Raw genomic sequence first — 14,489 nt, forward strand, 5'->3', positions numbered from 1 at the left:
AAATAGTTTCTTTCTTTTTTAGATACTTTGCTAGTCTGCACCTCTAAACTTCCTTCATATTAAAGGTGGATAATGCAAAGTTCCTCAGGTCGGTCTTGATTGCTGAGGCTGAATATTTTGCCAGAAGCCACTTGTAGAATGGTAAAGATTTGATATGCCTGGACACATGAATGACATCAGATAACTCTCTACAACAGAAACTGACCCTGGTTTACTCTCAGTGATAAGCTGGTATGGTACAGTTCACATTTTTTGTTTGCTGCAAAAGTAGCAATGCACTAATATATCACAATGAATTTTCATACAGACACCCAGAGAACTATGGCAAAACTAAACAGCATCATCAAAACCATGCAGTGCAGCATTACACAGTGATAACAACTTACATAAGCAGCTCCTGAACATTATGTCATTTAATACTCACTTATTCTTTAAAGTGTTATTACATCCTATAAACTAAGGATTGGCAAGTGATTGTGTTCAGTTCCTGGCAAAAATAATAGCAATCCTGGTCTCTTAATTTAATCATACTACAAGCCAGCCACTCTTTTTACCATCATATTGATGAGACCACACAGTAGAGTTCTTATAATAGAGAAGCTAGTATTCAGTAGCAGAGATGCCCTATTTTTTCTTTATTGCTGTTTGGTTTCATATTTTTATCTCTGGACACAGATGATAGCAAGGTACCTATGTGAAATCAAGATTGAAGAATTGATGTACAGTCCCAGATCAGACACAAAATTGAACCTGGACAGTATCAGTGTCACAGCCAGCTAGTTGTACTGGAATACCAAGAGAGTGGCATTAAAAAAAACAGGACTAAATGTATTTACCATATACACAAAGTACTTTTAAACTATGGGTGAATATAAGGGAGAATAATTCACTGTCTTAGTAATTCATCATTTGTTTTCTACAAAATTACAGACTTACACATTGCTCTTTTATCTAAAATCTTAATCTTTCATGGCTTCTCCTGTTGAGTATTGCAAGCTAAACTGCTAAATTCAGTATTCAGTTTAGAAGTTTTCATAGTCTCACTCACGTTGCTTTCAGCACACAGCCTCTCAACTGATGCACATGCTCTCAGCTTGAAATTCATGCCAGTGATGGAGCCTTCTTGTGTACAGTCTTGCAATAATCAACAATTCATTAGAAAATGAAGTTTATTCAATGTAGAGAATATGGTAAGATTGAGGACATGTCACTTCCAAGATCAAACATGTCTCTGCCCTTTATCTCTCTGACTTTGCCTCTTCATTGTTGTTTTTCCAGCTTTTGTAAAGTTGTGAAGAAACTGTTTCATGGACAGCCTTATATGACTTTTTTTTTCTGGTAATGGATTTTAGTCAGAGATAATCATGTGTGCTGTCTGGGCCATAAAGTTTTTTGGGGATTTATTATACAGCCACCAATAACTAACTGAAATGGTACATTTCTTTCTTTCTTTCTTTCTTTCTTTTTTTTTTTTTTTTGTTACTAGAAAATAGGGGGGAGAACTAGGAAGAGCCTGAACACGACAGAATACATAGTACTTTCCACTCACTTACAGACAACCTGCATGGCTACAATGGAAGATACACTTTAGTATGCAATGTGAATATCACCATGAGAGTATGCTCAAAAACCTGGGGGCTAGTCAAAGAGGAGGCTCAGATCCTGGGAATGAATCAGACCCAACAAAGCCAGAACGAAGTTCATAAAAGCATTTTTGGGTTAGAGAGGGGTAAAACTTCTGAATCCACAGTTCTACAGGAACAAAATAAAATATTCTTTAGGGTTCTTCTCTGTAATTGTGCATTTATATTGAATTTTATCCAGTTTAAATAGAGTATCTTTAGGTTTTAAAACTTTATTTTCTTCCTGTTCTCAAACAAATGCTTAAATCCTCATGCAAAATTGTTAACTTAAAGTTGATATTTAAAATGATAATGAATCCATACATCTAAAGTATAAAAATAAAAACTCTAAATAAATAAAAAGTAATTTGTGCAAATAAAGTAAGAAAGATATGAAAAAATTACTGTAAATCATATACTTACTGCTTTGGTCAGTTTTTCCCTCACTTGATCCTGCCTTTCTCCACCTGACTGTTTGTCACTCTTCTTTGGTAGAGAATCTTTTGAATCTTCACCCTTAACCTTTGATTTACTGAGAGCCTGGTCCAATTTTGTTTTACTCTTCTCTTCTTTAAACGTATCCATCTTTTGATGTAGGATATAATTGAGTTGAGTCTTATTTCTTTCAGCTTCCTGATGGTGAGAAATGAGTTTGTCAGGTTTAAGTCACATCCCCCTAAAAACACATACTTTAGGAATTGGCACACACACAGTTACATTCTCTCTAACTGACCTGATTAAGTTAAATTAAACCATATGATATAACTCAACACTTTTACAATTAGAATTAATAAAACAAATTGCATGTTAAAAATCTAAAAATTCTATTTTTTATCTTATTAAAATTAAGCCAAGTTATTTTTGCAAAATTTCAAAACCATGATTAGCAATCTCACCTGAAAAAGACATCTAAGGGGATTTTTACAAAACCAAGAATCAAAATTTTTCTACAAAGAAAAACTTGAAAAGAAAATTCATACCAAAAGAGACCATCAAAAACTCTAATCACATAGAAAATCACTCAATACTTACATTTATTTTCTGGTATGTTTATGAATATACATTTTGATGCTGCATATACTATATTAAGCTTTACACATATAAGATAGTCTTTTCATTCAAAATGTCTTACTTTTACAACCAAAATATATACTCACAGAAATGGGTTAACATAATATATATTGTAAAATTACATTTTTAAATTTTCAAATAATTTACTAGTGAACTTTAGATCATTTCAAACCCTTTCCTATTAAAACTCATTATTACTTAATTGAAGGTTTTTGTTCATTTTCTTCTCTAGGAGAAACTTTTAGTAGTAAACTTGTTAAATGAAATGATTGCATTTCCCCAAGACTTTCACTGAATATTTCCTTTCAAAAAAGGAACAATTCTTGCTGATATAATAGAAATATGGGAAGGATTGTATACTTTAGCATATGCCTACAAGTATTGGATATGTTGTCTGTTCCTTATTTTAACAAAATTGTAGTTCAGAAGTAACTATTGTTCTCTGAAATGTAATAATGAAGTTGATATGTGTGTGTGTGTGTGTGTGTGTGTGTGTGTGTGTGTGTGTGTTATCAAACATGTTTGTTTTTGATCACAATTTACTTATTTGTGTTTCTTACACATCTCAGGAAAGTTTATGAAAAAAAAATCTTCATAAAAATATTTGATACTATGTATGCTGTCTATGTACCTTGGCAAGACTCCCAGTTTTGTGGCTTTCAATTCTAGAGTATGCTCTTCCTGAGCCATGCAGAGCAACTAATATTTGTGATAGAAAACCTAGGCCCTTATAACTTACACACCAGAGATCAAGGCTGAAGACAACTTAAACCATAATTTAAAACTTGAAAATTGTAAATTTAGGGGAGGATGGAGAGATGGGTGAGCAGTTAGGAGCACTGAGTGCCCTTTCCAAAGCCTCAGGATTTACAGCACCCACATGGTAGCTCACAACTGACTGTGACTCAGCTCCAAGGGATCTGGCACCACTTTTTAGCCTTTGAGAGCATGGCATGCACATGACACACAGCTGTATACACAGACAAAACATATGTGCAAGTAAATAAAGTAAAATAAAATAAAGTTATAAACTTAGTAAACTCAAACTCATCTTTTGGGTAATAATTCTGACAAAGATTTGCTTTACCAGGATGTCTGATCTTTTTTTGACAATGTGATATTTAGTTTTTGTCATTTTGACACAAACTAGAGTCACCTGAGGGAAAGAAAGAGAGCCCCAGCTGGAGAAATGTCTCCTTCATATTGGCTTGTGGACATTCCTGTGGGGCATTTTTTGGATTCATGGTTAATACAGTAGACCTCAGCCCATTGTGGGTGGTGTCACCCCTAGGTCCAAGAAAACTAGCTGAGCAAAACATGAGGCAAGACAATAAGCAGTTCCTTCCATGGCTCCTGCTTGAGTTTCTGTCCTGACTTCCCTCAATCATCTGGACATGTAACCCAAACAAACCCTTTCCTTCCCAGGTTGCTTTTGGTCAGTGTTTTATAGAAGCAACAGAAAGCAAACTAGAAAAGACACTGACACGATATTGTCACCACATTCACAGCTATCCTGGGATACATGTAATCCACACTATTCATTATCTGGATAGACAATAATATATCATTCAACGATCATTAATGCTCATTTATAACTCTGGTAGGTACTTCAAATCAATCAGTGCTATATTAGCCTAACTTTTCCATAAATACTCTGTGAGACTATTTTCCCTTCTACCAAAAGGTTATTAAGTACTATATTATCATATTAATTTAAAGCATCGCTGATTATATTTTCAGCACCAGAAGTAGAAGTACTGAATTTTACAGAAGTGAAATCACTGAGTTCTTACAGTATATATTCATGTTGGATGAAGGTAACTGCCTTAATTGTTCTTCTTTTACATAACCAAGGGTCTTGTCCTTTACATCTTATAGTTGTTTTCTTATGCTCAAAAAATAATTGCATTTGCACTTATAAGCTGATTTCTTTATACTTATGCATCAATTTGAAAAACATGGTAGATTAAAATACTGATAATACAGAACATTTAATTGGAAAATTTATGCTTCTTCACTCTTCATCTATGACCCTTCAAAGTAACTTCCTGTAATTTGTCAAATGTTATCCTACATCATTCTCATTTTTTGCATACATTTTCTGAATAATTTAATTGAATAAACATTTTGGATAAAAAGCTTAATGCTTTTTTATTTACTGTTTTATTTTAAAATCCAATCTCTTTGTTCATACCTTCTCTTTCAAATTATATAATTAATGAATTATTTTATATGTTTAAATAAAAGGTTATACAGATTATAAACATTTAGGCTTTTCTGTGTTCATTTATGAAATGCTTATATCTCACTTTAGTTTTTGCTTGCAAGAGCCAGTTTTTTCTTCCTTCCTTGTTTTTTTCCTTATCCATGTGTGTGGGCTTCTGAGTGTGGGAATGGGCACATTTGTGTGCAGTTGCCTGTGTAGTCCAGTAGAGGGTGTCAGTACCACTGGAATTGGGGATAAAGGATGTGAGCCAGCTGGCAGGGGCTGAAAACCAAGTTCCAGTATTTTGCCAGAGCAGTATGCTTGTTCTTACTACCCCCTTTCTCTCTCTCTCTCTCTCTCTCTCTCTCTCTCTCTCTCTCTCTCTCTCTCTCTCTCTCTCTCTCTCTCTCTCTCTCTCTGTGTGTATGCACACTGGTCTATTTCTTTTCTTTTTTTTTCATTTTTAATTTATTGCCTCGAACCAACCACAGTACCAGGCACCAAGGCAGGTAGCAAAGGGTAGTGTTGGTAACTGCAGGGGCTAGAGTAACTTACTTTTGGAAACTTTTTCTTTCCTTAACTCTTTGCTATTCTAAGGTCAAAAGCCCCTGGCTTCTTATAATTGACTTCTATTGATAGCAGCAGGAAATTAAGAAATAACAGACTTATTTGTTTCTCAGTGGCTCAAGAGTCCCCCACTGGATAAGAGAAAGGCTGGATTTCATTACTTGTCCATGAGCCAGAGAGAAAAGAAAAGGGAAAAAGTGGGAATTCAAGCACACACATACACACACACTTTGGATGGGCCCCAACACCTGTCTCAAAAACTCCACAAGTGTTAAAGTATATGTACATATATACACATATACCTAGACACATATGTATGCACATACATATAGACACACACCTATAAATATGTCTTTGTATGTGTGTGTATATATATATATGCATATATATGTGTGTATGTATAAATACATATATACATTTGATTGTGGGGAAAAGTTCTATTATAAAATTACATCATAGATGAAATGTTACATAAAAGGATTTTGTAAGTTCAAAGCAGTGTTCATTCTATAAACTCATTATAAGTTTAAAGTGTAACAGTTTCATATGTCCTTGCTTTATTATAGTGCACACCGGTAGGTTCATTCTTTTACCTGTCCTAGAATGAGTGTTTTTCCTTGATCAAAAATTTGTGTCTAGCCTACTTTTTATCCTAGTGTAATTGGACTATGGCACATGAAAGTTTTCAGAGCTCTATTTGCAGCTTTATTCTATAGGGGGTTTAAGATTACTTGTATCAATTTAAGAGTCACTTGTATTAATTTAGGAGTTCTATAAAATCATTATCATATATATTTGTCTTTATAAGCATTACTATATGAGAGTACATCTTCATGTTGATCTGCAGGAAATTTGCCCAATAAGGTAGTCTGATGCCCAATTATCATTAGACTATGTAATAGTGATGGAAAAGGGAATATCATCAGCAAGAAGCAATCCTCGGTGAAGTTTCTAAGGAACCTACATCTCAGACAGATGTCACCCATTGCAAGTCATGCAAAACTGTGGCCCATCTCTAGAAATTTCACTTGCAAGTTTTAACCTTTTCTAGATGCCTTCTGACAACTTACTTTACATCCTGCTCACAGCTTCCCCTATCTTCTTTCTCCCAGTCCCTTACTTTCATCTCCTCTCCCTCTCTTTCCACACCTTCCCATTTTCTTCTATAGAGGCTAGAGAAGGCAACCTAGTTAGGAGAAGGGAATTCAAAGGCAGGAAATATAGTCAGAGACAGCACTCTTAATTACTAAGCCATCTCGCTTGCCTCTGAGTAGTATTTTACCTCCAAATGGATTGTGTATTTGCAGTTTGAAAGAAATTTTATTCATGAAGAAAGACATTTTTTCTGGATTGCTGTTTTAGATATGAAAAAACATATAGTCTATTAATATATCTGCAGGTATAGTGTCTATGTGCAACAATTATATATGCATGTGTGTGTGGTGTCATATATATATGTAAACAGATACAACCTCTGTTTATAAGATCAAAGCATTCATTTACATGTACTTTTTGCTCATTGTAACTAGTAAGACCTTAATGCAGAGTATCAAACCTTAAAAAAAAAAAAAAAAAAAGCCAAGCACTGGCATAATTGTATTTGTATACATTTATGCAAAAATGTTTAAAATTTTTTTCTTTTATCTTTGTTTTTTTAAAAAAAGAAAGAAAACCTAAAAAAATATATATAATTGCTCATTAAAAAATTTCTTCTACTAAAAAAAAGAAGAAGAATTATGTCAAGAAGCAATGTAACATTTAAAAAAAAAAAAAAAGAAAAGAAATTCTCTGCTGGGCAATGCTGACCTCTAAAGCCCATTTCAGTTGCTCCTGAAGGGTTTTCTTCTCTGTTTTCAGAGCTTCTGCTTCTTTCTAGGAGATAAAGAGAGTGAACAGTGTTCATTCTGGTGATTTTCAGATTAAGTTTTTGTGGTTACATGCCTCAAATACACAGATTGCCAGTATAATAATCTGAACACATCTAACTGCAAAGTTCTGCTATGCTGTGATAGATACAATTTGAGGCTGTAGCTTTCTGTTGATTTCCCACACTCAAAATTATCATGAATCTTGCAAATTAAAACTACTATAAATAAAACACTTCATTTCATTTTCTTTAGTTCTGAAATATTTAAGTGGAAATATTTGAGGTATTTTTAGACTAATCTCCAATTTCAATATAGTTCCAATCTAATATAGTTTAAGCTTAGCAGAAATAAGTTACACATTTAGAAATCCTACAGTGGACGATTATTTGAGAACCATATGTAAAGCACCATGTATGTTTTTTGTTTGTCACAACAAGTTCCTGGAGGACAATCTGTTATATTACTAAAGACTCAAATCAACCTGGCAAAATCTAAAAGAATTAAAATAAATGGCTGAATAGGCATATAATTTCTACTCATGCGCAATCATGTTCATAATATAATAAAAATAAAAAATACTAGTTATCAAAGGAACATAGATCTGGAGTTTCAGCATCACATTACTTACAATATCCATGAAACGATTATAATGAACTAAAAATGGACTTACAATTAAGACAAAAGAAATCAAGAAGGATACTCCAAGACAACCCTGATTTTAAAATTATCATAGAACAGTTTTAAAGCAGCCAGCAATCAGACAGTGCCCAATATAGCTATGAATAAACAAACTGACAGAGATTGTACCAAACACAAATAATAGCCAAATGGTAACAATTGTAGTATCAACAATTATGGTTTTAAGACTGAATGTATGGAAAGAATAGCAAGTTAGATAGGACAACAAAATGGTGAAACCACTTAGATGTATTAATGAAACTATGTAAATACAGATACAATCCTTTTATAAACATATAAGGAATATGTAGAGTGACACAGATTTCTACCATTCAAGTGTGTTTCCATACAGGAACAGAAAGAGGCAAAAACATGTTTGGCAAAGTTCCATATTCAAGATGCCGAGCACATGTCAACTTACTTTTGTAAGGACAATCATGTTCTCATGCAACTAAACCAAACTGTTGAAAAACAATGAAAAGGAGAAAATAAGAAAGGACCCAAACATCACATAGAAAAATGAGAATTTGAAGGCTGTATCTCATCCAAAAAAACCAGAGTCAGATAAAAATATAAAAACATCATTAAAGTGTAAAACACTTCTAAATTTTGTTTTTAAAAGTAATTATTTTTTGAAAACTATATTATTCTTACTGAAATATGAGAGAAAACACTATCTACTAAAAAACAAACAAACAAACAAATAACAATGAAGGCAAAAAACAAACTTATAATCACCAATGAGGGATCTCAGTAGGACTTGGAAACTGGAAAAGATTTACATGGCAAAGAAGCCAGAAGTATAGTTAGGCTTCTTCTTCTTCTTCTTTTTTTTTTTTTTTTTTTTAAATTTTATTTATTTTCATTCTTTAATTCTTTTTTACAGTCCAGACTTCATCCCTCTCCCAGTCTGTCCCCCATAGCTCCCCATCCCAATGCCCCCCCCCACATCTCCATGATGATGTCTCCACCCCACCCCCACCTCACCAGGCCTCTCCAATTCCTGAGGCCTCAAGTCTCTTGAGGTTTAGGTGCATCTTCTCTGACTGAGGCCAGACCTCAGTCCTCTGCTGTATGTGTGTCGGGAGCCTCATATCAGCTGGTGTATGCTGCCAGGTGGTTTTATTTTGTTGTTGGTTTTTTTTTTTTTTTTTTGTTTTTTGTTTTGGTGTGTATGTGTGTTTACTTTATGCAGCCCTTTATAAATTCTGGATATTAACTCTCTGCCTGAGGTTTAGCTGATTTTCTTTCTTCCTGTGGGCTGCTTACTTTGTTGATAGTTTCTTTTGCTGTACAGAAATATTTAATGTTTAGGAAATTCTATATGCTGATTCCTGGACTAAATTCCTGTGCTCTTAGTGTTCTGTTCAGAAAGTTTTTGCCTATTCTGAAATCTTGAAGAGTACTGCCTATATTTTTCCTGTAGCAGTTTCAGCATTTTACATTTGAAGTTAAGGTCTTTGATCTACTTTGAGTTGATCTTCGTGTGAAGTAAAAGATATGTATCTAATTTCATTTTTTTATAGTTAGGCTTCCTATGGGACTCAGCCAGCTCAGAGGACAGCAGTTTCAAAAGGGCAAATGAGCCATCAAATGGAGCACTTATGATTCAAATCAGAAGTGGCATAAGTGGCATGCAGAAGTTAGATACAGAGTGGATATATCTTACTTGGATTTGAAGCAGCTCTTCAAATGATTTAAATTCTTTGTTTGGAGATATCTTCCTGTAATTAAAAACATTTTTTTAAAAAAAATCATAATATTTGAAAACAGATCAGTGCTTTGCTTTCCCAAAGACTTCAGACCACTTAAAATCTTAAAAGAAATTGATTATTTTTAACACACACACACACACACACACACACACACACACACACGTACATGCACACAACACAAAGAGAGAGACAGAGAGAGAGACAGAGACAGAGAGACAGAGAGAGACAGAGAGAGAATAGAGGGAGAGCTCATGACATAGTTTATGCTGGACAGTCAGAAGTGATCCACCATCCACCAACCCGCTCTCACCTCATCCCCACAAGCATCCCTTTAATTCCGCAGAATTAAGTGCATCCTCTTCCACTGAGGCCACACAAGGCAGCCAGTCTTCTGCTACATATGAGCCTTGGGCCACAAACCAGCCCATGTATGCTCCTTGGTTTTTGCCATAGTCTCTGGCATTTCTGAGATGTTCTGGTTTGTTGACACTGTACTTCTTCCTGTGTGGTTGCAATCCCCTTCAGCTTTTACAATACTTCCCCTAACTTTTCCATATGGGTCCCCAAGCTCAATCCAAGAGCTGGATGAAAGTGTCTACATTTGTCTCAGTCAGATACTGGTAGAGCCTCTCAAAAGATAGCTATGCCAGGCTCTTGTCTGCATACAAAATATGACCTCAGTAATAGTGTCAGGACTTGGTGTGTGCACATGGGATGAATCCCAAGTTGGGCCAGTCACAGGGTGGCTTTTCTCTGTTCTATTTTTTTACCCTGCACTTACTTTAAACAGGAATTCTGGGTTAAAATTTTTGAAGATTGTTTGATGGGGTGGTCCCTGCCTCAAAAACGGGCCCATGTCTGTCTACTGAAGGTGATCTCTTCTGGTTCCATCTCCCTAGTGTTGGGTTTTTGGCTAGTGGCATCCTCACTAACTCCAGGTAGCCTCACATCCGAAGTCTATGGGACTTTCCAGAGTTTCTCCCTGTACCCTACCCCCACTACTGCATACTTCAATTCATTCCCCTGGCCATCTGTACATTCCTCCTGTATCTCCCAATACCTGATCCTGCCCTTCCTTTTCCCTCCACTTTACCCCCTCCCACCCAGGTTCCTATCCTCCCTCTGCCTCCTGTGATTATTTTGCTCCCCTTCTAAGCTGGTTTAAGGTATAAAAAATGTGGCTCACCATTCTCCTTAATCTTCCCAAGTTCTGTGAGTTGTATCATGAGTATTTTGACCTTTTTGGCTAATATCCACTTATCAGTGACTACATACCATGCATGTCCTTTTGGGTCTGGGTTACCTAACACAGGATGATTTTCTAGTTCCATCCATTTATCTGCAAAATTTATGATGTCCTCATGTTTAATAGCTAAATAGGATAGCCTTGTGTAAATGAATCATGTTTTCTGTATCCATTCTTCAGTTGAGAAGCATATGGGTTGGTTCCAGCTTCTGGCTATTACAAATAAGGCTTCTAGGAACAGAGTGGAGCATGTGTCCTTGTGGTATAGTAGATCATCTTTTGGGTGTATTCCTAGGAATGATAATGGCTGGGTTTTTAGGTAGAGTTATTTTCAATTATCTGAGGTCCAGCAGATTAATTTCCAAAGTGGTTGTGCCAGTTTGCAATCCTAACAGAAGTGGAGAAGTATTTCTCTTTATCCATGTACCTGCCCAACATATACTGTCATTTGAGTTTTTGGTCTATGCCATTCTGATTGATGTAAAGTGCAATCTCAGCCTCACTTTGACTTGAATTTGCCTGATGATTAAGGATGAACATTTTTAAGTGCTTCTCAGCAATTTGAGATTCCTGTTTAGATTTCTCTGTTTAGCTTTGTACACCACTTTTTAAATTTGGTTAATTGTTTTTTGGAGTCTAACTTGTTGAGTTATATGCATATTTTGGATACAACCCCTCCACTAAATGTAGAGTTAATGAAAAACTTTTCCCAATCTGTAGTTCGCTATTTTATCCTATTGACACTGTCCTTTGCCTGATGAAAGCTTTCCCATTTCATGAGGTCCCACTAGTTAATGTTGATATTAGAGCCTGAACTTGAGCTTTCCATTCAGGAAAATTTTCCCTATGCTAATGTGTTCAAGGCTATTTTCCAATTTCTCTTCTTATACATTCAATGTATATGATTTTATGTGGAAATCATTAATCCACATGGACTTGAGCTTTATACAAGGAGATAAATTTGAATCAATTTGCAGTCTTCTATGTGCAGACCGCCAGTAAGATCACCACCATTTGTTGAAGATGCTTTCTTTTTTCATTGTATGATTTTCAAAGATTAAGTGTTCATAGGTGTGTAGGATTATTTCTAGGTCTTCAGTTCTAGTCCACTGATTATTAATCTGTCTATATACCAATACTATGCAGTTTTTTTTTATCATTATTGCTCTGAAGTACAGCTTGAGATCAGGGTTAGTAATTTCCTCCAGAAGTTCTTTGTTGAAGATTGTTTTTGTTATCCTGGGATTTTTTTTGTTTTTCTGTCTGAAGTTGAGAATTGTTCTTTCCATGTCTGTGAAGAATTGTGTTGGCATTTTGATGTGGACTGCATTGAATTTGTATATTGCTTTTGGTAGGATGGCCATTTTTACTGTGCTAATCCTACCTTTCCGTGTGAATGGGAGAACTTTCCATCTTCTGAGGTCTTTGATGTCTTTTTTCAGAGACTTAAAGTTCTTGTGATACAGATCTTTCACTTGTTTGGTTAGAGTTAAACCAAGATATTTCATATTATTTGTGATTATTGCGGAGGGTGTTGTTTCCTATTTATTATTTGTATAAAGCTAGGCTTCTGATTTGGTTCAGTTAATTTTATATCCAGCCACTTTACTAAAGTTGTTTATGAACTGTAGAAGTTCTTTGAAGAAGATAATTGGTCAGGGAAGAAAAATGACAAGTACACTTTCAAAATGTCAGTCACTTTACATTTTAATCATAGCATAGAAAAGTTGGCTTGAAAAAGTTATTCATTCGTTTATCACTTAAGCCATAGGGATTTAATGATTATTTTAAGTATGTGATGTAATAAGTAGTAATAGTAGAACCCTTTACCTCTTCCAGTTCACTCCCCACCTGTAATCCTGTAACAGTTCCTTGTTCTTTCCATTTTGACTTTAGCAGTCATATCCTGGCCTAATTTAAAACTCTATACTTGTTAATTTTATGTAAAATTATGGCTAAGGTACATTTTTACAACTTTAGGAAGGAAAAGATCACATATCTTCATGCTTTACCTTTCTGAACCTTTATCTTTATCTTTTTTCTTTTCCAATTTTCCAGATTTCTTGACTCGCCCTTTGCTTTCAGCCTTTGCTCTCTACAATTGTGAACACATGAAAATACAGATAGCATAAGTTATAAGATGTGCATGGCAATTAATGGTGCTCAAATTTCCCCTTTACCCTGAGAGTTCTCTACTGTTTCATGGGAAATTGTCTGAACTGAAACAAAGAGAAATTAATGATATACCTAGGCTGTTTGTATTTTTACTTAAAAGGGAAAATACTTGCACATGCACTTGTATAGAGCTCAGAGGTCTTCCTCTATTATTTTCATCTTACCTTCAGAAACAGTCTCTCACTTAACATACATTTTACCATTTTGGCTAGACTGTCTGGCCAGCAAGTTCTTGGGATCTGGCCATCTCTTTTCCCCAGTGGGGGATTGTGAATACACCATTAAACCCAGTTTTTTTTTTTTAATGTGGGTTCTGGTGATCTGTGTTTAGCTCTTGTGCTTCTGCAATGTGTACTCTATCCTCTGTATACATGCATCTTAAGTAATCACACACTGAAATAATAATTTCCTCTGCTGGTTTTTCAGTTTTGCCATGGTGTGTTCTATTGCTCCTGAAAGTCACCCCATTATGCCATATATGAAATAGAGTCAGGGGGACATGCAGAAATTCATTAGAATGACATCAAACAAAAATACCATCAGTGATACGCTTATATATAGAAAATAATGTGAGAAAACTGTATAAATATGTGAGAAAAACTCATGTGTAGAGGTTGAACCTGAAGTGAAAACAGGTTCGTCTGAAACTGCAGAGAAAGTTGAAGCACCAGATATGGCTTGTGCGAAACTCTGTGTGTTGAAAATCATTGAGCTGCTATAATTGTGTGAATAGTTATAGCTCCCATATACTCATATATTTAAATGCTTAACCCATAGGAATTTGAGCTTTGGCCTTGTTGGAGTAGATGTGGCCTTGTTGGGGAAAGTGTGTTTCTGTGAGGGTGGAAAATTACTAACCCTGACCTCAAGCTGTACTTCAGAGCAATAATGATAAAAAAACTGCATAGTATTGGTATATAGACAGATTAATAATCAGTGGACTAGAACTGAAGACCTAGAAATAATCCTACACACCTATGAACACTTGATCTTTGACAAGTCAAAATCATACAATGAAAAAAGAAAACATCTTCAACAAATGGTGGTGATCTAACTGGCAGTCTGCACATAGAAGACTGCAAATTGGTTCATATTTATCTCCTTGTACAAAGCCCTATTCTCCTAGGCTCAAACTATGACCAGTATGGCACACAGTCTCCTTCTGCTGCTTGCAGATCTGAATGTAGAAGTCTCAGTTCCTTCTTCAGAGCAATGTCTGCCTATATGCTACCATGCTTTCTGTCCTGATGAAAACTGACTAAACATCTAAAACTAAGCCAGTCACAATTGAAATGACTTCATCTCATCTGAGTTATAAAGTAAGAGAATAGTGTTTATTTA

At 35.2% G+C, this 14,489-nt stretch overlaps 1 protein-coding gene across 1 annotated transcript in view; it reads right to left on the bottom strand.

Moving 5' to 3' along the window:
• The window catches only part of LOC308436302 (uncharacterized protein), a gene marked incomplete at both ends in the record, with an annotated part of 177,442 nt that overhangs the window by 126,930 nt on the left and 36,023 nt on the right, over positions 1-14,489 (bottom strand). The window contains 4 exons of the mRNA XM_080937161.1: positions 2,070-2,255; positions 7,273-7,338; positions 9,682-9,736; positions 12,986-13,068. Coding sequence (XP_080793287.1) covers positions 2,070-2,255; positions 7,273-7,338; positions 9,682-9,736; positions 12,986-13,068 — 390 coding nt within the window. The remainder of the gene's footprint in view (positions 1-2,069; positions 2,256-7,272; positions 7,339-9,681; positions 9,737-12,985; positions 13,069-14,489) is intronic.

The sequence above is a fragment of the Micromys minutus genome (genome assembly GCF_963924665.1).
Source record: "Micromys minutus genome assembly, chromosome: 24".
Taxonomy (NCBI): Eukaryota; Metazoa; Chordata; class Mammalia; order Rodentia; family Muridae; genus Micromys; species Micromys minutus.